The sequence below is a fragment of the Lichenostomus cassidix genome, chromosome 1Aa (assembly GCF_008360975.1).
Source record: "Lichenostomus cassidix isolate B80296 chromosome 1Aa, HeHo_3.0, whole genome shotgun sequence".
NCBI lineage: Eukaryota > Metazoa > Chordata > Aves > Passeriformes > Meliphagidae > Lichenostomus > Lichenostomus cassidix.
Genome location: NC_139480.1, coordinates 48,389,800 through 48,414,464, shown reverse-complemented (window position 1 = coordinate 48,414,464; position 24,665 = coordinate 48,389,800). Strand labels below are relative to the sequence as shown.

General features: G+C 46.8%; 1 protein-coding gene across 3 annotated transcripts in view; it reads left to right on the top strand.

Annotated features, from left to right (window-relative positions):
• Positions 1 to 17,404, top strand: part of CACNA1I (calcium voltage-gated channel subunit alpha1 I) — a 143,094-nt gene extending 125,690 nt beyond the window's left edge. For 2 of the 3 annotated variants that reach the window (XM_085048714.1, XM_085048713.1), the window contains exons 26-35: positions 216 to 349; positions 1,075 to 1,145; positions 4,580 to 4,658; positions 5,202 to 5,323; positions 6,052 to 6,390; positions 6,997 to 7,143; positions 11,295 to 11,411; positions 11,795 to 11,963; positions 12,821 to 13,017; positions 14,394 to 17,404. In XM_085048714.1, coding sequence (XP_084904840.1) covers positions 216 to 349; positions 1,075 to 1,145; positions 4,580 to 4,658; positions 5,202 to 5,323; positions 6,052 to 6,390; positions 6,997 to 7,143; positions 11,295 to 11,411; positions 11,795 to 11,963; positions 12,821 to 13,017; positions 14,394 to 15,095 — 2,077 coding nt within the window. In that variant the 3' untranslated portion in view covers positions 15,096 to 17,404. The remainder of the gene's footprint in view (positions 1 to 215; positions 350 to 1,074; positions 1,146 to 4,579; positions 4,659 to 5,201; positions 5,324 to 6,051; positions 6,391 to 6,996; positions 7,144 to 11,294; positions 11,412 to 11,794; positions 11,964 to 12,820; positions 13,018 to 14,393) is intronic. The other variant, XM_085048715.1, reaches the window with a different exon arrangement.
• Positions 17,405 to 24,665: the final 7,261 nt, after the last annotated feature.

The window sequence follows — 24,665 nt, the reverse complement described above, 5'->3', positions numbered from 1 at the left end:
GCTTTCAAATCAGGCTGGCTTGCCTCTGGCTGCTCAGGGTCTGTGCAAAGTGAATCTCTGTTTGTCTGGAAAAGCCCATATAGGCTGACTCAGAGTGGGGCCTTGAACTCATATATAAGGAAATGTTTAGGCTGAAGTGGAGACAATTCACTTTCTTTTGCAAGGAAATGGAAAAACTCTATCTTCCTTTATTCTCTTCAATTTTTCTTCTTAAGGTGGAACCAGCTAGATCTGGCCATTGTGCTGCTGTCTGTCATGGGCATCACACTGGAAGAGATTGAAATCAACGCCGCTCTCCCAATTAACCCAACTATCATCCGGATCATGAGGGTATTGCGTATCGCCCGAGGTGAGAGACACACTGGCCAGAGGCAGGGCTGTATGTGGCCATGGAGGGGGACTTGGTGCCATGATTCATTGAACAGTGGCCATAGAGCCATGGGCTCGCCCTGTCCCCAGCCCTGGAGGAGCCTCTGGGCTGTCCTTCATCACATCCCAGCAGGGATTCTAGGATCTAGGATGCCCTAGAAGCTCAGGCATTCTGGTGCCCTTGGAGGTGAAAGACTGGGAGGGAGGGCAGATCATGTGAGAGCTGAACTTTCTGTTACTCATTTATGGGACAAGTATGGCACTGGTGTGGGGAGAAGAGGCCACCAAGCAGGTTGAAATTTACACAGGCAAGGGTCTGAATCTTCCTGGTGGTGGCTAAGGTGTGCTAAGATGGCCTAACAGTGATGGCTGAAGAAAGAAAATGATGGAAGGAAAAATCAAAGCAGGAGGACAATTAGGATACACGTTCCTGGGAAAAAGAGCACTTTGCTAGAGTGCCTGGGTGAAGCAGAAGCAGCCCGATAGGCATAGGTGGCAGAAACAGAGTAATAAAAAGGATATGAACTGGAGGAGAAGAAACAACTGGGGTTGTACAGCCAAAAGGGAGAAAAGGAATGAGGGGAAAGTCCAGTTTTTCTAGGGCAAGGGGAGATATCTGTCTTTTGCCTCTGTCATTAGTAAGTCACACAAAGGATGCTTCTGAGCTCAGTCTGACTGACACTTCCCTTGTGCTTGTTGTGGCAGTCCTGAAGCTACTGAAGATGGCCACAGGAATGCGAGCGCTGCTGGATACAGTTGTTCAAGCCCTGCCACAGGTAAAACATCTTCCCAAAAGACTCTCCTCTTCTGTCCCTTTTTCCAAAGGGTTGATTCTTGTGGACTCCCAGAGGTGGTGTCGACTGTGTTGTGCAGGCAACTGCCTGAAGGTCATGTCCAAGTTCTCATGTTGTTCATGGGGTTACAGCTTACCTCACATCTCTGTTCTCCAGCATGTGAAAGAAGTGAGGCTTGACTCTTGGATAAGAGTAGATTTCTTCCCCTCGTGTCTAGCTAGTGTCTAACTGTTTGTAAATAGTGCTTGGCTCCTTTCCCCCCTCTCCATAAGAAAGGAAGAGCAATTGGAAGCCATTTCAGGAGGAAAGGAAATCTTTCTGTCACTGCATCTCTCACCCTTTCCTGAATGTGCCCCCTTTTCCCTCCTTCTCTTTCAGTTGCACTCTCATCACTTTTTTTCTTAGCCAGTGCCTCCCCCTTCCTAGTTTTTCTTTTCTCCTCCTGATCCCTTTGTGTTTCTGAGTCTCTGGTATCTGAGAAGCAGTGACACGCTCTGTTGTGGCTCACACAGCCGGCAGTGAAGTGTCTGCCGCAAGACATCGAGACAGAAGGATCTCATGAGCTGTGAGTGGCAGCTGCTCCCAAACGAGATGCTGACACGGTGCTTTACACAGGCTTCAAGCCCACTGTGAGCATCCTCCGTGATGGATGAGCAGGCAGGGAGTCTGGTCCCCTTCCTTTCGGATTGTTGAGGGAGAATTGTTAAGCAAGGAGTAATGGCACCAAGCGGCTCTACGGATCATACATCAGACCAGTCCCTTGTCAGGCCCCGAGAAGGCAACTCTATTGCATGATATCAAAATGCACAGGCATTTGTCAGTTGATTTATCAGCTAATGTGCCAGTGCTGGTGAGTGATGATGAGCTGAGAATCAATCTGAAAACAGCATGAGTATTTACCCAGGGAATTTACTTCTGATGTTGGTGACAATAAATGTCAGTCTGAATTAGAGGAATCTGATGGCACAAAAGTGAGAGGGAAATGCTGTGATCTTTTATGGATCCTGAGCTCTGTCTGATCTCCCATGCCTTTTATTAAACAATGATTATTTCTGGTTTGCTATGATAATACTAATAACGGCAATAATAATTAATATGTAGGATATACAATATCATTCAGAGTAGTTGAAGGCTGAGATACATTGGGCAATAGAAGGAAGGGGAGATCAAGGATATTCTTAGTGTAGGCAGAGCTGGGACGTAACTTTTTATTAATTCTGGCTCTGCTGCCACAGACTGGCTCAATGCAGCTTCTCTTCAGCTTGCTGTTTTCCATTCCAGGGGCCACAACAGGTGGTTTTTCTCAGGCAGGGATCTGGGAGTGAGCAGGTCTGCAGATCCAGCATCTGCATGTCTGTGGCATGTTTATTCTGAAACCCAGATAAATGTACACACTTATTAAAAACTGGATAAAATAGTTAGTACCTAGAAACTGTTGGTAAGAGGACTGTGCAATATATTTGCACTTAAATGATGAGATTCAACTTCTACCCCCAAAATATAGATAATAAATAGGAGAGGAGGAAATATTCATATTCCTGTCATGTAGACAGAGAAACTGAGTCATCAGACAGTTACGTGTTTTGCTTAAGATGGCAAAGAGCACAGCTGGGACCTGTGAGTGAATCTCTGCTTCTGGTCCTAGCAACAAACCACAAGTATATTCTTCCATACTTTCTCATTTCTGCTTTTTCTGTCTCCCATTTACCTAGGGCTCCTTTGCTAACTAAGCTGGTGGGTCAGGTCTATTGGAGGTCAGTAATATCTGCCACAAAACAAGCAGATGTCTGAAGATTTGGCCTCTAGGTATTCCCTGGAAGATAATAACAAATACTTAATCCCTCCAGCATCAAAGCCTATGACTTCCTACTGACTAGCTTTTAGTATCTCCTGTAATAGTTGGCTTTGTTTAATAAAGTTGTATAGCAGGGATAAAAAAATCACTCCGTACTTGAAATTGTCTAAAAATCTGAACTTTAAAGTCTAAAATCCACTAGTTTCCCTGTTAAAAGAATGAATTTAGTCTCCATATTTTATGCACTGGGTCTTCAGGGGACAATTGAATTATCTGCAATATTATTCTCCAAGATTTATTGGCTTTGCCAAAAGAAGCAGTTTAAAATAAGCTGTCCTTTCCCTTGCACTTTATCCTCTTCTTGACCTTTCTCTTTTTGTTGCTAGAGCACAGACTCATATCAGGGATTTTGGCTTGCTAGTGGCATACAAAGCATCTCCAGTTGTCCTGTTTCAATTCCCTTCCTGTCTTTGTTATACTGCAGCAACTCTTAATAGTGAATAGAGCTTTAATTTTAAAGAGCCCTTTGGAAATGTAGCCCTTTGCTAAGTTTTATTAACTTCCTTTTCTTAACGCCCTGTAGACACAGACCCAGCACTGTGTTTTCACAGCATTTACTATGGTGTCTAATTTAGTCATCAGAAATAATTCCTTCCACTGAGTATGTAGGGAGCCAGGATGTGGCAGTCCAGGGGAGTGGGTGGGCTGAATCATTTATTTCTCCCCTGAATTTGGATGGCACAGCAGTTGCAATGACTAAATTAGATTCCTGAAACTGTGATCCTAACATAGGCCCAGTGACCACATAGACCAGAAACTGTTCAGTGTTTCAAAAACACTCATGTACCAGTTAGATCCTTAATTTTTCCACACCTTCTCTTTTTTCACCAACAGCGTGCAAACCATTACTGGCATTTTCTGTTACTGTCCAGCCTCCCTCTTTCAAAACCCACTCCTGCTCCTCATGTATAACCTGGCTGCCCCATGTGCTGAGAGACAGACAGTTCAGAGGCAAGCAGGCCCAGAAATCAGGCTTTGACCTATTCACGAGATGCAAAGGTAGCTCTGCTTCCTCTCTCAATGCCTTTATAGATTCCTCTTTTCTCCTTCTCTACACACATTTTGAAAGTGTGTCTTTATTCTTCTTCCTGCTGTGCTCTGCAGGGTTCATGGCAGGAGCTGGTGTACCTGTGTCCCTGTATCCTTGGAACACTTGTTGTTGCACCCTTCCCTTGATCATAACTTCCAGGGACTCAGGCAGTTTGGTGGGACATATAGCACTGCTGGACAGGTTTCCATGCTGGCACACACTGCTTGTCCTTCACCCAGCCAAACTGGCTTCACCTTGCTCCAATGTGCTTGTCTGCAGCTGGCCCAGAGACTGCTCACTTCAGTCAGCCCTGGCCAGAGTTTGTGCTGGAGTGGAAGCAATTGGGAAAAGAGCAAGTTGAGTTGCAGCTGGAGCCATCACTGAAAATTTCTCAAGTGTTAAACAATTGTTTGGTTGTATTTGTGCACCGGGATTTCACGGTTGTTCTTTTCAGGCTTTGAAATGCTGAAACACTTGGCTGTCCAGATGGAATAGGTTTTGGGGTAGGCTGACAGTGCCATTTGCTTTCAGGTGGGAAACCTTGGACTTCTTTTCATGCTCCTCTTTTTCATCTACGCTGCTCTAGGAGTGGAGCTCTTTGGAAAACTGGGTAAGTCTCAAGCAGACCATGCTCCAGTGTGAGCTACAGACATGCTGGTTGGAGTTTCTCAAAATCAGTGCTTCTCTATAAAGGAACTGAATTATTTGATGGACTTTATTCTCCCTTATGCATAATTGATGTAAGAGGAATTTCCCTCTAAATTGTTGTTGTCACAACAGGCAAACAAAATAAAAACTGCCTCTGGTTTCTCTTACATTCTTAAACATTTGCTTTTCCCGCACTGTGTCCCTGACACTGCCTGCAGGACTACAAGAAAAAAATTGTGAAAGTTTATTTGTAACTCTTGCCATGGAATATTGATCAAGAAGAAATGCAGGACAATGACATGTTGGGAGGATACCCCTGGGCAACAGAGTTAGACTGCCTGGTATCCCAGGGCTGGGCCATCAGGGATTTTTCCGTATTGATGGCCAACAGCGAAGTGTTGGGAAGGATGCTGACACCTGAGGTCTTCAGGCTGTGAGTTCGTGCTGTTGTCTCAGGGCGGGCAATGTGTCCTCCCCTGAGTGTTGTGCTGCCCTTGTTTTTCAGTGTGCAATGATGAGAACCCCTGCGAGGGCATGAGCCGCCACGCCACCTTCGAGAACTTTGGGATGGCTTTCCTCACACTTTTCCAGGTGTCCACGGGCGACAACTGGAATGGGATCATGAAGGTAACTGGGCCTTAGGGGCAAGGATCTCCTGCTTGTGGGGAAAGAGAAATTCTGATGTGTGGTGTGTTCAGCAGAGCTTGGACTAGCAAAGGGAAGGAGCACAGTCCCTGCTTGGTCCAGAGTCTCTCTCCCCACCATGGTAACTCAAACCTTGGGCTAATCAAGTCCTGGAGACATCTGATTAAGAAAAGTGCTAATTTTCCTTGGGAGGAACAAGAAAATCATTCAGGCTTAGAGGGAATATCCACTGTAGTAAGGACTGTTATCAAAGCTGAGCATAGCACATGTGCGTTGGATGTTGCATTCACCTGCAGAGCTACCATGAAAATACAAAATAAATACTTCCATTAGAGGCCATGGAGAAAAAAAAGTTCTTTGGTCACTTATGATGATTTTGAGTATAGATGAGAGAAAGCAGTACCAGACTGCTCATTTTTGGTCTTGTTCACATGTATGGTGCAACAGTGGCAGCAACATGTGATGGTCTGAAGGTTTGCTTCATACACCTTTGCATGGTTTTGCTCTGAAGCAGACAGCATATGAACAGAGAGTATCCCAGATTCTTTGGGGACCTCATTATCCCAAAGGGTAGGCAGTGACAGAACTGTTTGCCTTATTCTTTCCATTGGCATCAGTGTTTTTTGACAGAAAGAGCTGCCAAGCTTCCATTCTTACTTTAGTCTTTCCTTCCTTCCATCGTTCCCTCTCAATCCCAACTTCCCCTCAAGGATACCTTGCGTGACTGCAGCCACGATGACCGGAGCTGTCTCAGCAACCTGCAGTTCATCTCCCCACTGTACTTTGTCAGCTTTGTGCTCACAGCCCAGTTTGTGCTCATCAACGTGGTGGTAGCTGTGCTCATGAAACATCTCGATGACAGCAACAAGGAGGCCCAGGAGGATGCAGAGATGGATGCTGAGCTTGAGATGGAAATTACTCATGGGCTGTGCTCCCACAAGTCAGGCTCTCCAAATTCAGGACAGGGAAAAGGAGCAGGAACAGGAGGAGGTGGTGGTAGAACAGATCCTGAAGGACATCTGTGCATGAGATGTTACTCTCCAGCCCAGGTGAGTATACATTTGAACTTATTAACCAGACTGCAGCAAGTAGCTGTGGGCAGTAGCTGGGCAGCCTAGATGACTGAGGGCTTAGCAGTAGCAGAGTTTTTCACCTCAGGGTGAGAGGTTTGCTTTGAGCAGTAGACTTTTGAGTTGATAGGATCATGTAGGGACAAGGCTGTGACAGCAGTGTGTCCTGTTCATTGTCATCATGGTGTAGGAACCTGAGGGCCAGCAGAGGAGGGATGGAGCAGATCAGCTAAAGGTGTGACAGGAGCAAATTTGAGAGGGGAGCTCAGGAGAAGAGTTCAGGAGAAATGGCAGATCGAGAGTGAGTGACTCCAGCAGAGCTGGAAGGGAGACGTGAGCACTGAAAGTGAGTGAAGACTGTCCCTCCTTATTTTACTTTCTTTTCATTGAACTCTTGCACCTTTACACACCCTGTGGAGCAAATGTACCCCCAGTGACCCTGTGCAAGTACCTGCAGGACAAGATGCTGCTCCAGATGAGTCAGGCTGGAGAACCCAGCCCCAAATTCACGTGAAACTTGAAAGCAAAAAAACTCGACATTCTTAAAATGATCTCTCCCATCCTCCCCCCTTTCTTGTCCCCTAGGAGAACTTATGGCTGGACAGTGTCTCTTTAATTATTAAGGACTCCTTCGACGGGGAGTTAATGATCATCGATAACCTATCGGGCTCCGTCTTCCATCATTACTCCTCGCCGGCCATGTGCGAGAAGTGTAACCATGACAAGCAAGAGGTAACCTGCGTACGAGGATGTGTGAGGGGACTCTTCCCCCCCGACCTGCACACCCACACCCACGGTGCCCGCAGGTCGTCCCGTGTGTGCTCCTGACTGTAGATTGTGTAGACAGTAGAGCTTGTTGTGTTTGTTATCTGTTGTGAAGTGCTGGTACTGCCTCTAGCACAGGCTTGCCCTCCTCAGCCACACGTTGATGTTTGAGGTGGTGGAAAAGTGAGACGTGACAGGACACGGGTCAGGAATGACCCGTCGAGAAATGATTATGAAGGCATCCTGGCAGCTCTTGTTGTGTTCAATTCTGCAAGAAAAGGCTAGGTTCAGGCTCATGTTGGAGAGAGGACTCTAAGGATCTCACCCCAATGAGAGCACTCGGGAGATTTCAGCTGATGTTTTGTCCTCATTTTAAGTACATGCTTGCTTATTCCCAGTTGAGGTCAATCAATTTAGCACATGTTTAAATGCCTTGTTGAATAGAGTCATGTCTGTGAGCAACGATTGATCTGGTGAAAGCCAGTTAATTAGTTTGAGCAAAAACTAAATAAAAATGGGCCCACTGAGAAAGTTTGTTAGCTGACAAATGGGTTGTTGCTAAGAGCAGGACACTAAATGCCTTGGACTTGAGCTACTAAAGTTGGTAGATGCCTTGGAAAACTACTTCCTAATTAGTCTTTTCAGATTGTGAAACTTGAGGAGCAAAATAGTCTGGGAAGGGTTAGGTGAGTAGCAGAATTAATTTTATTTCTAAAATAATTTTACTGTATTTAGGTGCTCTGATTTTGTGTGGTCAGACTTGTAGCAGTAGTGTGGCTCTTCTGACAGTGGCACACCAGTGGCAAACTTCACCCTCTCCTTCCCCATAACTGATAATGTTGCTATGGCTTATAAAGAAACAATGAAGCTTGGGAAAGAGCTCTTATTGGCAGATAACTCTACCCATGGTCGAAGAAAGCAGTATTTTGTGTGGCCTCAGATGCCTAGTTCTGATAATCTGATACTTTTTCAGCTTCTCAGCTGTTTGCCTGTTCCCACTGCTTCCCTTTCAAAGTATCAAAATGCAGACACTGCTGTAGTTTGTCGTTTATAGCTTCCACACGTCACAAATGAATGCTGCATTAATGCAACCAAATAACTAGTGTTCAATTAACTGCAATTTCCATTGCTTAAGTCTTTATGCTCAGCAATTGGTGCTCAGCTTTCTCTGCAAATGAGATCTCCTAAGGCATTCTAGAATGATTACCCCCAAGTTTAGTCATTTGCAGCTAGTTTGCTACATTTGAAAACCTCCCAGATAGTCTTCAGTGTCCCGCCTACGAATGAAGAGAACAACCCATTTTCTTACCTTCCCAGCAAAGAAAGAAGATAGAAAAATCTTCAAGAGCAACCCACAGTCAAAGCAGTGTTTGATGTAATTATCACAACTGAAGAATTATTCTTAGATCATATTTTCTAATGGCTGTTATAGAGCCATAAATTACTTTTGAAATTGATATTTTAGTACATCTAAAATGTGGAATTGAAAAGAAATTATCTATGCAAGCATACGTTTAGTAATAAAATATATATTAAAAAAATACATTTTATTTTGGATCATATGAATCAAAACTACACCTTAGGATTTTAAGCCACGATTGATCCTGACCTTCTCTTCATATTTCAAAGTCAAAAAAATTGAGGATACTTCAATAGTAAATCACTATATGGAGTCATAGCTAACACCAGCAATGCATACAGCCATTAAATTAGAGTGTAGTCCTGTACATCAACATGTCCAAATGAGTATTGTACACAGACAGAACTGTGCAGTCTCAGAAGCACTTGACAGCAAGTTACATAGGCAAAACTATTTATCTAGTCCTCTTCAATATGTGTGTATTAGAAAAAAACAGTTGCTTGCTGTCCACCCTATTAGCCTTAACTCTGCCCTTGTGACAAAGATCACATTGTGAGCCAAAAATGTTTCCTCCAATTTCACTGGTAGTTTAATTCATCAAGATGCTGACCACAGTGAATGGACACAACGTTCAAACATACGGTCAAACTCATTAATGTGTTCTAAGCTTTTTGTGGCATTGAGCAGAAGCGCTCAGCACCTTTCCCAATTATGCTCCTGATATTTTATTTTCAAGCCAATTATTTGTGCAGTTAAGGGTCTTTGTAATCATAGGTCTGTTTTTAAAGATATATCTGCAATTAGTTGTTTTCTAAGGGATATGTGTGCATGGTTCAGTGTCTCAGACTGATGTTCCTGGCAGGTTTCATGGACTGTGATCTCGTGAACAGCCCCTTCTCCCACACTGTAATTTAAAAAAAAATTTTGTTCCTCATCTTTACTCAGCAGATTTTAAAATATTCTACTGTAAGGGAAGCGATAAGAACAAAACCTCCTTTTTTTGTGGTGCTAACCTCTTCTCTTGTCATTGCTATCCTTTCACTCTTGGTATGGTTGACAGACATCTGTATATTGATGACTGAAGCGTGTTTAGCCATGGTAGGAGTTTGTCAGTGAACGCCAGTGAAATGTGTTTCCACACCTGCTGTTTATTTAGTCATAACGTTGTTGATTGTGGGTTTTGTGTAGATCCCAGGGTGGTCAGAATTTTCGAGCAAGCAGTTCAGTGACAGACTGTTCTGGCTTTTGTTGAAATCCGTTTTTACGGATGGCAAGAGTAGTCACAGATGTTACCACGTCATGCTTGCATCTCTACAAGCACAGCTGTAAGGCTGTTTTGGTGTAGCCAGGACTTAGGAGAGCAATAGAAGAGTAAACACATTAAGTGGGACTGAATGAAGGCTGTGCTTCTCTGCACAATTAGTTGCTGACTGGTGGTTGTGTAGCATCCCTGGCATAAGCTCATTGTGGGCTCTCTGTGCGTTCGTGCTCTGAGCAGCAGTTGATGGTTTTGGGCTTTCTCCATGGTTGAACAGCACCATGTTCCTGTGTCAGAATAGTACCTCAAATAAGGATGTCATTTGTGCATTTTATTTAAATCCAGCTCCAGTTTTCCATTCTGTTTGTTTAAAGTGCATTATCCCTCAGATGGAGACCTCTTCCAGTCTCTGGCATTGGCACAAGCCACTAAACTTCCAGCTCGAAAGTCGTTTCTCCGAATGTTTCACCTGCTGTCATGGCACAAGAGCTGTACCTGCCTCTTGCAAACACAAACACATGGCCAGAAGCTGTCCTGACGAAACAACCCACAATATATCTCTCAAGAGTTAGCTGCTGCTGGTGCAAGCTGGTGACACTCTAGAGACCAGGGATGGAAATCCAAGCACAGGAGGGACAGAGTAACTGCTTAGGCTGGTAGAAAAAGAAGATGATTTTTAGGCATTGCAAGAAAGAGTTGTCAGGCAGAGGGGGTTTAAAAGCTTGGAGGAAAGAGGATGGGAGAGGGGTGCATGTGATATGAAAGAGGACAAAAGATGAAGCAAGGTCAGGCATGGGACTGGGGCAGAGCTGAGGCACAAGAATGAGAGAGATGCAGTGGTCAGACTCACTTTCAGAAAGCAAGAGAGTTCAAGTGTGGGAGGGCTGAGTTTAGAGATGGAGAACAGAATGGGAGATGGTGTTAGGTGAGGTCTAGGGTAGGTTAGAGGGGAGAGGAAAGGCAAGATGCAGAAAAGCTGGAGAGAAACAGGGTTTCAGTAATGAAGGTAAGAAAATATGAAAAGCATGATACTGGCATGGACTGCAAGAGGCATGACTTTCCCTGGAATGAAAGCATCTTCATGTTTAAGCAGGGCTGTCTGTGGTGCCTTCAGAAAGAGGGGTCCACTCCTCATCCCTCAGCAGAGCCGGCTGCCCTGTCACCAGCCTGAGGGACCCCTCTGCCTGCCTGGCTTTACCTGCAGGGCCTTGGGCCAGCTGTATCGCTGTCACAGATTCAGGACTCATTCCTCCAATTCTGGCACTAGAGGAGCATGGACTGGTGGCGGGCTGCTTGCAGATCATATGTTCAACCTTTCTTAAAAAGTGAATTCTACTGCCCAGCCCAGATCTGGGTTAGGCAGTTCCTGATGTATCCGAGGAACATAACCTAAAATTGATCTTGGGTCTACAGGCTCTCACTTATCCACCATAAACAGTGTGACTGCTTGAAATGTGGATTCCAGGCATGACGTGTGATAGCTTCTTTCCCTTCCTGCAGGTCCAGCTGGCTGAAATGGAAGCATTATCCCTCAACTCAGACAAGTCCTCTTCCATCCTTCTAGGAGATGAGTCAGACAATCGAAACACTGCTCAGCTGAGTCCTAAGGAGATGAAGGTTAGCCCCAGGCAGCCATGGGCATGTTACATGTACTTATGCCCCTGCTCATTTCAGGTGCTCTGTATTCATCCAAGTGTCCCTGCTGAGGAATATAATTCTGGTCATTTTTCAAGAGCTTTTCCATAGAGACCTACTGTGGAGTAGGATTTGAGGAGAACAAAATGATACATGTATTTGAAAGTTCTCTTCACTGCTGTTAGTAGTGACTTTTTCCTGTGAATTAGTCAAAAGTTAGGGGATTCGGGCTGGAAAATTGAGCATCTTTTAGCTAGCTTGAAGGAATTATCAGAATCAGCTCCTCTTGAGGCTTTGAAAAGTCTGCTCTCTCTATCATCTTCCATTAAATTTCACAAGGCTTTGTCCTCACTTATTTTTTCCAGGAGGATGGCCAGGACAACCCTGACTCCAATGGGGCAGACAATCTGGGGGAATGCCTGCTTCCAGCATCCAGCGAGGATGGCTCTGCAAACCCAGACAGTTACCTGTGTGAAATGGAGAATACTCCTTTCAACTCAGTTCAGTCTTGGCTGAAGCATGAAAGTACCAAAGGTGAGCAGGGCTCTCATTCTCTGGGTCTGCTGAAAGTGTGAGTTGGTTCAGCTCTGTTTTTCCCCTGCCTACCCTCTGCTAGGAGGAGAGCTGATGTGACTTGGGGCTACACTCACCAAGAATTAGCTTCCAGTTTACTAATTTGCTTCAGGAATGGGGGGAGGAGCAGTTCCTTCATTTTCATTGCTAGTTTTTATATCTGCCCTCAGACATGACTGTGTGAAATACTGTGAAAGTGCTGATCCCCGTTCACAGTACTGCACCCGTGCATGGTCAGAGAAAAGTGGGGACAGATTCTGGTGACATGCCAGCTGGATGAACTGTGTCACTCAGCACAGAAAAACACTGCTGCTCACTGAGACCAAGCTCAGGTTCAGGGAACACGTAACACATGTCTGCCCTTGGTGGAAGTGCTCCAGTTCTAGTCTTGAACATGTTCTGGTGGTCCCCAGGTTTCCCAAACCACTGCTTAATTTATCTCACTTCATCCCTTGCCTTGGAGGATCTGTGATAAAAGTCCTCTGGCAGTGGTACATACGTGAATCAAGGCCTTATAGCTTAGCATTTCTCTGTGAGAGCAACAGCAGAGCTGGCCAGTTACTTTATGGCTCTGAGCTGTGTTAGATCTTCCAGATCTGGTGCAGGTTTTTGTGCAAAAAGTGGGATCCTTAGTCTGAACACCAGACTGAGGCTTCTTGGCCAGGAGTGCATGTTCCTGAATATCCTGTGTTCACTGGACTTGAGACTTTGCTCAGTGTAACAGCAGAAAAGGCATCAAATAAAATCAGAGGACTCTTCAACTTCTTTTTTTTTCTTCTGCTTCTGTTCTCCTCCCCTGTCTTTTGATGCTTTGTCAGTCCCTCCCAGCCCCTTCCCTCCAGGTGCATCTTCCCCTCTGTTGCCTGTACCAGCAGAATTTTTCCACCCAGCCATCTCTGCCACACAGACAGGGCCTGAGAAAGCCTCATGTCCACGCAACCTTCCTAAGATCTCTCTGCAAGGCTCGTGGGCATCACTGAGATCTCCAGGTGTGAACTGCTCACTTCTCCATCAGGTGAGGAACCCTGCTTCTGTCTGCTAGGAAAACTCAATTTTCTCCCAAACAGAGGGGGCTGAACGAGGAGGAGGGCAGAGGAAGGATCCTCCACATCCCTCAGTGCCCCATCCACAGACTGTGTCCCTAGGCTCACTGTTTTGCCCTGCCCACTTAACTCTTGCATCCCAGAAAGGTGTCATCTCTTTCTGAAAAGGCAGCTATTTCTTGCTAACAAAAGAGAAAAATAAGAGCATTGTGGGGAGATCAGGTGTCTCTGAGAGGCAGGAGAGGCAGAGATGAAAGCCCAGTAGAGATGCTTGTTATTGTTCTTGGAATATACTCCATGAACAGAGGCACTCTATTCCAGACAAACTAAAACATGAAATCAGATGTTATCCATTTATATGTGACAGACACAGTTGGCACAATACAAATGTGTATGAATTCACCAAGGATATATTTAGCCTTGGTCTGAGACCACTGAATTGTTGCAGTGTTGAAACTTCAGGTATAAATTAAGACATGAAGAGGAAAAACTGGCACACCACTGGGACAAAAGTACTGAATTGTTGTAAAGGAGAAATTGGTAAACTTCTGATTATGTGATGCAGACTGTATTGAATACCTGTGGTGACTGCTTCAGAAGACTTCCAGTCCTACATGAATCATTCCCAGTGCAGTGTCCCAGTGATGATCTCATAGCACAGACCAATTTTCTAGGAACAGCTGAAATGCAGCTTAACTAGCTGAGCCCTGATACAAGGAAATTAAAGCTGTTTCCTCTTCCTGCTAGAAGGGGACCCACCTTTCTGTCCTAAATGCCATCATTGCCACTAGTGCTGGTCAAAAGGGTCCTCTTTTCTCTCCCCAGATATTGCTGATTTTTTTGATCAGGGGAGGTCTGTACAGAAGTCCCTTGATTCCTGTCCAGCTGATAGTTTTGATGTGTCCACAGTCTGTGTGGCAGGTTTATAGGGAAGCCATGAGTGAGGACCCATAGGGAACCTTTGCTCCGCTGCTTCCAAGACCATCAGTGCTCAGGGAGAGACTTTTGGTGGGGGCTACAGGGCTCAGACCCAGCATCCCTTCCCTCTGGTGGAGCACTGCACATGGGAGGGGTAGATTCATCCTGAAGCAGAATGAAATTAGCTCAAAATATCGAAACCTTTCCTCCTCCTTACCCAGACAGAAATCCCCTGGGCAGGCTGCGTGGTTGGTGCTTTGTATCGATTGGTTTATAGCTGCCTTTCCCAGCAGAGGATAGAGGAATTGGAGTTTTCCCCCTTTCTGTAACCGCGGCTTATTTTCACACTCCCAAAACAAATAAGGCGAGGTCTCTTGCCCACTGCCCACCTCCTTGCTGAGATCTGTGTTTCCGTGCTCCCGCTCCGCAGCCCCCCGAGAGCGACACGTCGCTGGACAGCCGGAGCAGCAGCTCGGCCGGCAGCCTGCAGACCACGCTGGAGGACAGCCTGAACCTCAGCGACTCTCCGCAGTGCACCCTGGACCTGCCGGTGGCCCTGTGCCCCGTGCCGGCGGCGGGCAGCCACAGAGCCCCGGCGGCCCCCCTGTCCCCCGCGTCCCGCCGCCGCAGCCTGCGGGGCAGAGGGCTCTTCAACCTGCGCAGCCTGTGCCGCCACCAGCGCAGCCACAGCAGCGGCGGCAGCACCAGCCCCGGCTGCACCCACCACGACTCCATGGACCCCTCGGACGAGGAGGGGGCTGGCAGCAGCCTGCGCGGGGGTGGCAACAACAGCGAGCCCTCGGAGACCCTCAGCAGCCTGTCGCTGACGTCGCTGTTCTCGCCGCCGCCGCCGGCGCTGAGCCTGGTGAAGAAGTGCAGCAGCACCAGCAGCCTCCAGGCCAGCCCCTCGCCCCGCCGCCCCGCCGCTCACCACGCCAAGCCCTTCTACACCGTCGACCCTCGGGGCTTCCTCTCCATGCCCTCCTGGGTGACGGACTTCTGCAAGGACACCCCCTCGCCCAGGGAAGGAGAGGAGCCGGATGGCTCCGGCAGACTGGGGACAGGGGACCGCAGCTCCCCGCTCCCTTCCGAGCTGGAGCTGGGCGACGGAGTCAGCAAGAGGAACAGATGAGGGTCCCTGAGGTGCAGGGAGGGAGCATTCAGCCGCTGGCATGGGGAGCATGTTTCACTAAGCTTCTCCCTGGCAGCGATTCCAAAGGATTTGCAAGAAAAAGCAACAGGCAAACAAAAATTTATAAATATATATATATACGTAAATATATATATATATACATATATATATATAATAAATATTCTGGTACCGTACCTCAGAGGTGTGGGAGAGTGCAAGCAATACGGGAACAGTCCTGCCTGAGGGCAAGACCTGGACCATCGCCCCAGAGACTACAGTGACAAGAAAAGGCCATGGGGCTGGTAGGGACAGGACCCTCCAGCCAGGTGACTGCCACGTGGCAGCTGTTTAGTTATATACATATACATATATAGAGAGATCGATTTATTTATTTTTTTTACCGAGAGATTATGAATTTCAGAAAGTGCTAAGGAGGAATAAGAGAGTGGGGGGGCTGAAGGAGCTGCTACGCCAAACCATGAGGGTGGGGTGAAGGGAAGCAGGGTGAGCAGCAGGGGAAGAGCATCTGGGGTTTGGTTTGCCTTGCCTGTTTCTGGGAACTTCCTTATTTTCCATGCTTCCATTTCAAAGGTCAAAAATTGTGGGCCAGACCTTCAGGGTGGGTGTAAATTGGCAAAATGTGATGTTGGTGTAAAGCAGCAGAGCTCTGGCTTGAGGTGGATTCATGCTGATTTACAGAAGGTGAAAATCTGGCCCCAGCAACAGGGAAAAGCAAATAGCCATGGAGCACAGGGAAACGTTTTGAGGTGAAAAGTCCTGCTTTGAAGGAAATGTGTGAACACAGCAGGCACACTCATTGAAGGAGGGATGGAGGCCATGTGGCTTATTTTTGTTGTTGTTTTGTTGGGTTTGGTTTTTCCGTTTTCCAAAGAAAGAAAACTACAAAGGGAGAATATTTACAAGGTTCATGGGGATATCTGGAGGGGGAGAGGCAGGGTGGAAGGGAAGTGGGAGGTAAAAAGGGGAGAGGAAATGGAACTTTCCCCCTTTTATTTGCAGTAGTTGTGATATTTTAGAAGCCCAAAGGTGCAAAAATTATCCCTAGAGAAACCTATCTGTTATTTTTGTATCTATAGCTATATATATTAAAAGAATACAAAACCTAGAATATTAAAAGACATAGCAAAGGGGGCTTCAACAACACAAAACACAGTCAGTCCCCTGGCTGAGGGCTAACCCTGTTCCAATTCCAGTGGGAAGACCCTACAAGGATGTCCTCAGCTTGGTGGTGGCCCTGTCTCCTCTCTGGCATCATTCTCTGGCATTTTCCTGGTTTGCATCAGTGTAGCTGGGACCAGAGTCCTGTTCAGTGCCAACCACAGACGTGGAGAGCAGTCAATATCAGAGTGTGTGTGTGTGTGTGTGTGTGTGTTAGTGTGCATGTCGTTGTCAGGATGCTGATGTGTGTTGTGTCCAGGCCAACTGGCTCCACGGCTGGAGAGACGGGTGAGAGGAACAAGGGGAACTGCAGCTCTTCTCTCTGCCTTGCAGGGCTGTGGGAGAGGGATGGCTGCAATGTGCAGGGCGAGGGCAGAACGACCCCTCAAATCATGACCTGCCTCAGGATCCGGGATTCTGTCCAGTAAACACAATCCCATCCCAACATGGTTGCAGAAAAGCTTCCAGAGGCTGCATCCCTCCTTGATTTTCCAGTGGTTCAACTGCACAAGTCTCCTTTCTGGCAGGGCCAGCGTGGATTTCCTCCTGCAGCAACTTCAAGGTTTTGTACCCTTCCCAGATTTGCAAGTGGGTAGGAAAACCAGCCACCCAAGGGGAACAAAGAATTTGGGATGTCACATACCACCCCAGGAATGTTCCACTCGGGTGTGTTAGAGAAGACAGACTGGGAAGGGCAGCGAGGAGATGATAGCCTAATGGAGACAGGAATGTTTGGTGCACTGAGGAGAAGGAGCAGGGCTCCCTGTCCCATTTTTTCCATCAGACCAAGAGGGCCCCTCCAGCCCTCACAGAAGTCTCCCAGCTGACATATGAAGTATTGTGAAGAGGACAGCACAAAAGATGTTTTGATTTTATTGTGACCTGTCTGACTTTAAAGCAGCTGCTGCACCTTATGAACCAGGGTTGTAAACAGCAAGCACATCCATGGGACCAGCAGCCAGGAAAAGGATAATTACTGTGTGGACTTAATTCATTTGCTCTGTTGCAAGTGTGCATGCTGACTGCAGGGAGGTCAGACCTGTGAGGAGAGGACAGGAGAGCCTGGGTCCTTGTCCTTGCAAAAAGGATGCAAATACAGATTTATTAAAGCAATAATAAGGGTCTTTAAATGCTTTTTTTGCACTGGTGGTTCTTTGCATGAGTTGCCCCTGCTTGCTGTCCCATGGGCAGAGAGGAGGGACAAGACACAGGGTTTCATATCCTCAGGGTAGGAGGTCAGTCCCTAAATGGCTGAGCAATGAACTTGGGTTGCACAAGGCTTAGACCCAAACCCAGAGCTGCTTTGAAGCCAGAGGCAGAGCTTACAAAAAAACTCAAACAGTTGAAACCCGTCGACACCCCAGACTTCAATGCACAGAGTGCTCCCTTATGGCAAGGGCAGTTGCATGGCCTGTGAAATGTTTCAACTGAGAAATGGGAGAAAGATCAGAAATTGGTAGAGTACTAGAAATTACCCCAATATTTGGTCATGAGAGAAGTGTGGCCTGCACTTGGGATATCTGGGAGGGAAGAAGGGTAAAAAGATGGTGGTGGTGACCTCACAGGGTAACTACAGCCCCTAGGATGGATGATCTCTAGGTTTATTCCCCATTGTCCCTGGAAGTGACATCTTTGTTTCTCCTGTGGTTTGGGGTTCATGGCAGTCCTTCTGCTCTGCAGGATGTCACCCCTTCACCTCCCAGCAGGGTCATGCCACCTCTCCCACCTCTCTGCAAAAGGGCTTTCACCCTCCACTGTATGACTGGAGCAAAAGGCTTCTGGCTTAGGAAGGAGGTTACCATGGAAACAGAAGAGTAGGTTATCTTTAAAGAATATTTTGTCTCTCCCTTTTAATTATTTACTAACTGTTTCAAGAAGAAGGAGGAAACATCTATCCTTCCCAAAAAGGAAGCAGAACACTAAAGCCCAGCGCACAGTTTGTGTTTTTGCTGGGGATTTCTGCGGCACTTCAGGTTGTGCAGTTTCTCCTGGCAAGAGCTGCCTTTCCCAGCTATGCCTGGCTGTTGGCACATGGAAGAACTTCTATCATCACCCACCCACCTCCCAGACAACACCTGAGGGCAGCTTAGGAGTTGCTCAGGCATCTTTTCAGCCTCCCATACTCTCCACTTCCCACAGGGCACTCTACCACAGGCAGTTCCTGCCAAGGTGCTCTTTGCTGTTGTTAGCCTGATATTGCTCTGGTTTGTCCTGCTGCCACACTCCCCTTGTGCCCAGCTCTCCCCCATGTCTGCCACTGAAAGCAGTCCCTCTCCCTGCTCAATGCTGAGCCCCTCCCCAAGCTCACACCTTGCTGCCTTGTCCTGCTCTCACTGCTGCTCCGCCAAGCAAGGCGTATTTAACTCTTTTCATCTTGGCTCACCAGGTGGCTCCTCTACCCCTTTTAAGCATTTTTCTGAGGTGTTTTTTTTTTTTTCTAAGCCCTTCCTGTAAATTTTCCTCTCTCGCTATGACCTCTGGGCCTGTTGATGTTCACTGCAGCTGCAGAGCAGAGCCCATCCCTTGTGCTTCCCATCTTCTCTTGAACATGGAATCCTCAACCCTCAAGCCCACGGAAAACACACCTGTATTTAGTATTTCTGAACCCAGAGAATCTGACTCAGCACAACCAAATGAGTGATGCATACCACTAGATGTAGTTTTCATGGCTTCTGCATCTTCATCCGTCTTCCTTACTACTACAAACAGTTCCTCATGAAATTAGGTATATAGAAGTCAATTGCCAATGTGGCCACTGTTTTCCTTCAAGGACAGTTGGCAGGATGGTGCATTTGGGCTTTTGGGGTTTGTTCTGTTTTGGGGGTTTTTGTGAGGCATATGTAAAGGACCTCACACGACCTGCCCTCTGGGAAGTTGTTATGAGCTGAGTGTGGGTGGGAGGGGAAGAACTGAAAACATTACTGAGCAGGAAAATAATTTTTCAAATAGGTGAAAGATAAGCAGAAAACCTTGAAGTGTTTCAAGGAATTTTCAACTTTTCCTGCCAAAATGGCTGTCACATTGAAAATGCTCCCAAAGGGCATCACAGAGGTATTGCAGCATGATTGGCCTCTGGTGACTGAGGCCTCAAGACGCCAGACCAGTTGTCCACACCATGGGGCACTGAAGATGGGTCTCCAGGCAGTGAGGTGCCTGCAGGAAACATGTCCTGCACACACACACACCCTGCAATGAGAGTAAAAGTCGTCCTAAAATCAGCTCAGGGACAGAGATTTAATTTTAGCCAATGTAACTGAAAACTCAACATTTATTATGGAAGATATGGAAGTAAGTGGCTTTGGTTCACTTGGGTTCATCGGAAGAATTCCACAGAGAAGTGAAAAATGAAACCCTGCTGATTTTTTAACTAGCTGCGATACAAAACACATGGTTCACCTTGTAGTAAGAGCTTGGTACTTTGCAAAGTCAGGCATCTGGATGTCTGCCACCCAGTTCAGTTTATGTGATCTGACTTCCCAAGTATCTGCTTCCCTGGTTTTCACAAATACTTTATGAGATCTGCCTTGCTTCTCTTTTTTCCCCATGTTATTTTTGCTCCTTGCTAGGGACTGCTTTCCAGTAAGAACTCACTATCTCCATATCTTTGAGTTATCACTAATTTCTTCCATCTCATTTACAGATACACATATTTCTTCTCTAGCACTTTTTCCTTCTTCTGCATATTTCCAGGCCCCTGTTTGCATTTACTGAGATCCCGTCACACAGGAGCTGGAGCTGGCAATCTGCTATTCAATATTTATGCCTCCTGGCCACTTCTAGAGCAGATGTGCTCAGTTTACAAGGAAGGAGCTCTCACCCCCACCAAAACCGGCATCCCAGATGCTGGTTTGCAGCACACCTCTGATTTTGCTCCAGCATCAGCTGCAGTAATCAGCAATAACAATCTGCCCTTCCCTTACATCAGCTGTGGGATTGCAAAGATGAGCTGCATGGCAGGGCTCATTCTCAGCCTCACTTTTCATGTCAGCAGTGCTGCTGAGCATCCTTCATGCCCATTACATCAGTAAGAGCTCTCTGGACTCTGTACCTCACACAGTTGCTCCCATGAGCAGCTGGGCTGTTGCCATGAAAAGCACAGCAGGCTCCAGCTCACACTCCCCCTTTGCTGTGCAGTGCTGTGACCACAGAGGAATACAAATCCTTTTTCTCAGTGGTTTTGTCTGTAGTTGCCAAAGTTGACAGATACGGCTCTCCCTTTGCCTTATGGTCCACAGAGCAGAATGATAGCAGTGGGAGAGGCACTTTTTTTCCAAGGACATTTTCAGAGACCAGAGCACTTTAACCTTTTGTCTAATGCTGCTTGAATTATCTGTACTATTTTGGATAACTTTGAAAGATGCTGTGGCTGGGTTTTGTTGTTTTGTTTTGCTTCTGCTTGCTGGGGCAGCATCCGTGCACACAGTACATCACACAAAACAAAGCTCTTCCTGCAACTCTTCCCCTTTCTTTCCTCCAGCTTACTCATCCTGGAGGCAATTTTTGCACTGTAAGTTACCTGCTTGTTATGACCACAGTGAGGTGGGATTTTTCATAGCTCTGCTGCCACAACTTTCTTTCTGTTCTTCTCTTTCTTATGCTGCTAAGGGAATAGCACTGTTCTTCACAGAGTCTGGCAGAGTATCTTCAAAAAGGAGTCTAGCAACTACAAGCAGGCAGGGCAGCCACCCTTCCCTCAGTCAGAAACACTTATATGGGCTAAGATGCTGCTTCAAAACAAATAATCAGTGATACCGTGGGCTGTGTGAATGGCAATTTGAAGAGAAAATACTCTCTTGTGAAACATCTTTAATCCAAGATTTGATCTTAAATTGAAAAGTGCCTTTTCAGGGGAGAGCCACCCACACACAAGGAGGAGAAGCATCATGCAAGAACTCAAGGTATGTGGCCCATGCACAGGCAAGCATTTTTATTACCCTACAAGTTCTTGGTGTAGGACTTGCTTTTGAGCTATCATGGCTTTGGAGATGAAGTACCAGGCGGACTTTCCTCTAGAAGTACCACTGTCATCCTTAGCTGCATCTAGTAATTGCTGGGATAACAATGACAGTGGATGATCCCATTTCTCCTTTCAATTACAACTTCACCAACACAGTTAATTTACCTTCTCACTTACACACTTCTTTTCTCACTTCCTTATCTGAATCATATGAAGGGTTTGTTTCAAAATGATCTACCCACAGAAATACTACATACATTCTAGATAATAATAGATATGTCTAAGAAGAAAAGCTGAGTGCAATGTAAACGGGCTGGTGTGGATAAAATATCTGCTTTTGTGAGTATAATCCCTCTATATACATACAACTGCCCCTTCCTCCCTGTACGTTTATATTTCTTGGCACAGATTTTTGAAATTACCTTACACTGAACGTAGAGTTAATAACACATGACAGACTGTTAATCATTATTGGCCACTGATTAGTTTCTGCTGTTATTGTGAGCCCAGGCCCAGGAAATAAATCAGGAAGGTAAAAAAATAAAAAAAAAAGCAAAAAAAAAAACAAACCAGCCAACAACAAACAACATCACATTGAATAAAAAATAAAAAAAAAGCCACAGAGAGGCTATTCTGCAAATCCCTTGCTGTCTGCTCAATATTTATTCGTATGCTTCCATAGTCACTGCTGCTTTGTGTATGTGCGTGGGTGTAGGCATATACTTGTTTCAGAGTAGTTGTAGCTTATAAACAGATCTCCCACTGGTCTCTTTTTTCAAGGATAAAGCAGTAAACAGCCCAAAGTGCTGACTCGGGACACTGCTTGGGACACTGCTCACTGCTCACCAGCAGTGCCCACAGCACTGAGACGAGCAGTGTCTGCCCAACACTGTCTGTGAGGAGCTGCAATGTCTCTGCTAGCTGCAGGGCCGGGAGCCCTCCCCAGCCATATTCCGTGGGCCTGGGACAAGGAGCAACATCACAGTGTGGCAGCCTGAGGGCACAGCCTGAGGGCACAGCTAGGGTGCAATCTCTGCTAGCCCAACCTGAATCTGTAAGCAGGGGAAAGAGGGTGTGGGGTGGGCAGGGAGCTGCAGCAGATCACGGGTGGGGCATGAGGGCACCTGCAGCAGGACCCTCCTCATGCCTACCAAGTGTAAATTACTGCTCCATCTGCAATTCAGAACCCGAGCTGTGGCACTTCAGCATCGTTTGTTTGCTCAGGGACCCAAAGAGGTGGCAGATCCATGTCAAAATGTGTTGAAATACTCTCCCTTTTGGGCGAGGATGGTCAGGCACCTACACAGAGGAGGCCAGGAAAATGGCGGCTCTCTCTGAGGTAAAACCACCAGCGTGCAGAGCCCTGGCTGGGGCGGGAAAGCATGGTAGGCACCTCTGCACTGCTCACAGATTTGGAAGGTCAATTATCATCTGATAATTAAGCAGATGATGGCTCCATCCCAGCCAGTCTGGTAAAAAACCAGCCTTTCCTTTTAGGCTTCTGTGGACACAGTATTTTAATGTCTATTTGTGTCCAGCCAGCCTAGAGAGAGGTGAGAGGGCCTGAGAGGAATTGGCAGTAATGATGGAGAGAGATAGCTAAGGGTCTGAAGGAGACAATCTGACTCCTGGCTTGAAATGGATGATTGACCTTGAGGGACAGGACACCCCGAGGGTGCAAGTTTGTTCCTTCCAGCCTCGCCCCCGCTTGCTGCTGCATTCCTCTGCTCTGTAAATCCCACAGGAATCAGTGCAGCAGCTAATGTGGCATTTCTGACATCTGAGGGAGGATTATTTCAGCAGGAGTGTATAAACCTGCTTCACCATGAGCTCAGAGTCAGAAAGGCGATGCTGTCTTGCAGCCCCTGCCTGTCTCCTGGCGCAGCCTCAGAGGGACAAGCCCCAGGTGTGTGGGAAGCACTGGAGTTGTTGCAGCACTGGACGAGTCCAAGCGTGCAAGTAGGGAGGGAAAGAGGCAGCCTGACTGGTTGTGTTGTTTGCTTTGCACTGGTGATGATGCAGTAGCATCATTTTCACGCTAAATGCTAATTTTCTGCTTTGCTGGCCTCAGAATCGCCTACATTCATATCCTTCATTGCAGCAATTAAAGGGCTGGGTGCCTGAGCTGAGGCACTTGTGATGAGCATGATTTTAATCAGTGTGCACGAGAGAGAAGGAGGAATGTGATTGCCTTGCTGTTGCTGTGGGAACGTGTGAAAGCCCATGAGGGGTAGGAGAGCCTTTACCCTGGCTGAGCATGCATCCGCTTCAGCTCAGCCCCGGACCAGGAAGTGCAGTTTTGCCACATATTCCATTTCTCCAAATGGTGAGGAATTGCTGTTTGACTTCAGCAAAGCGTTGGAACAAATCACCAGCTCCCCTGCCTCATGTTCATACCCCATGATAGCACCCTCCACGGTGCAGAGATCCCCAGCCACTGCGACACAGGCTGAGCCTCAATCGCTTGTCCCCTCCACTCTGCATGTGCAAGGCTTCCAGGTGTGCCTGTAGGCAGAAGGATGGAATTCCACAGGTCCCTGCTGTGAGACATCATCTGAGACTGCTCTGCACGGCTGGGCAGGAATGTCCATTTGTGGAAGTGCCAGGAAAGGTATTAGATATAAGTACTTAGGCATTTACACTGTTTGCCTAAATCATAAAGCTCATCCTGCTGGATATGTTCACACATCCCCTCTGCCTCTCCAGCTGGCTTAAATGTCCCTTCAGAGGGGAACAGGGACTGTGTCCCTTGAATCCTTACTGCTTTGCTTTGCCTCAGTGTGGCTCAGTGACCGTGCTTGCCAGGGTCCCCAGCAGAGCTGTACCTCTCCGTGCTGTTGTCACAGCACTGTGGGAGTCACAGCAGGTAACATGGTTTAAAAAACCCTGAGAGGTAGACTGGGGAGGGGTGCTGAGGCTCCCCTTGCTTGATTTCCCATGTCAAGGGATTTGTCCATGCAGGGACATCTGCAGGAAAGGAACACCAAGGGAGAGACCAAACTTGTATCAAAACTGCAGGAGCCAGTGGGAGAGAAGCAGGGGATAGCAGTATTTCTGAGACTCTACAAGTTTGTCTCTACAAGCTTCCAAGGTCATATTTCAGCTTCTCCTTGAAGGTATCCCAATTCTTTCCTACACGTCTGTCTCCTTTTTCATCCCTTTCCCTCCTGAGCTCATGTATTTGGCTCATTGGTGGTAATCACAGACAGCACAAAAATCAGAGGAGTGGCTGATATTGTTCTTTTTACCAGTTCAGAGAAGATTTTGAATCTGTTCTCCAAATTAGCCGCCATATCTCAGTTGTGTCCTGTTCCCACAAGTAAACTTTATCGCAGACATTTGAACATCTCCCGTGTTTTTCTGGAGGTTTTAGCACTGCCACTGCTCTCTGGTCAGTAGAAGGCTGGGTAGCCTTTGTAGTCAGTGGGAAATCC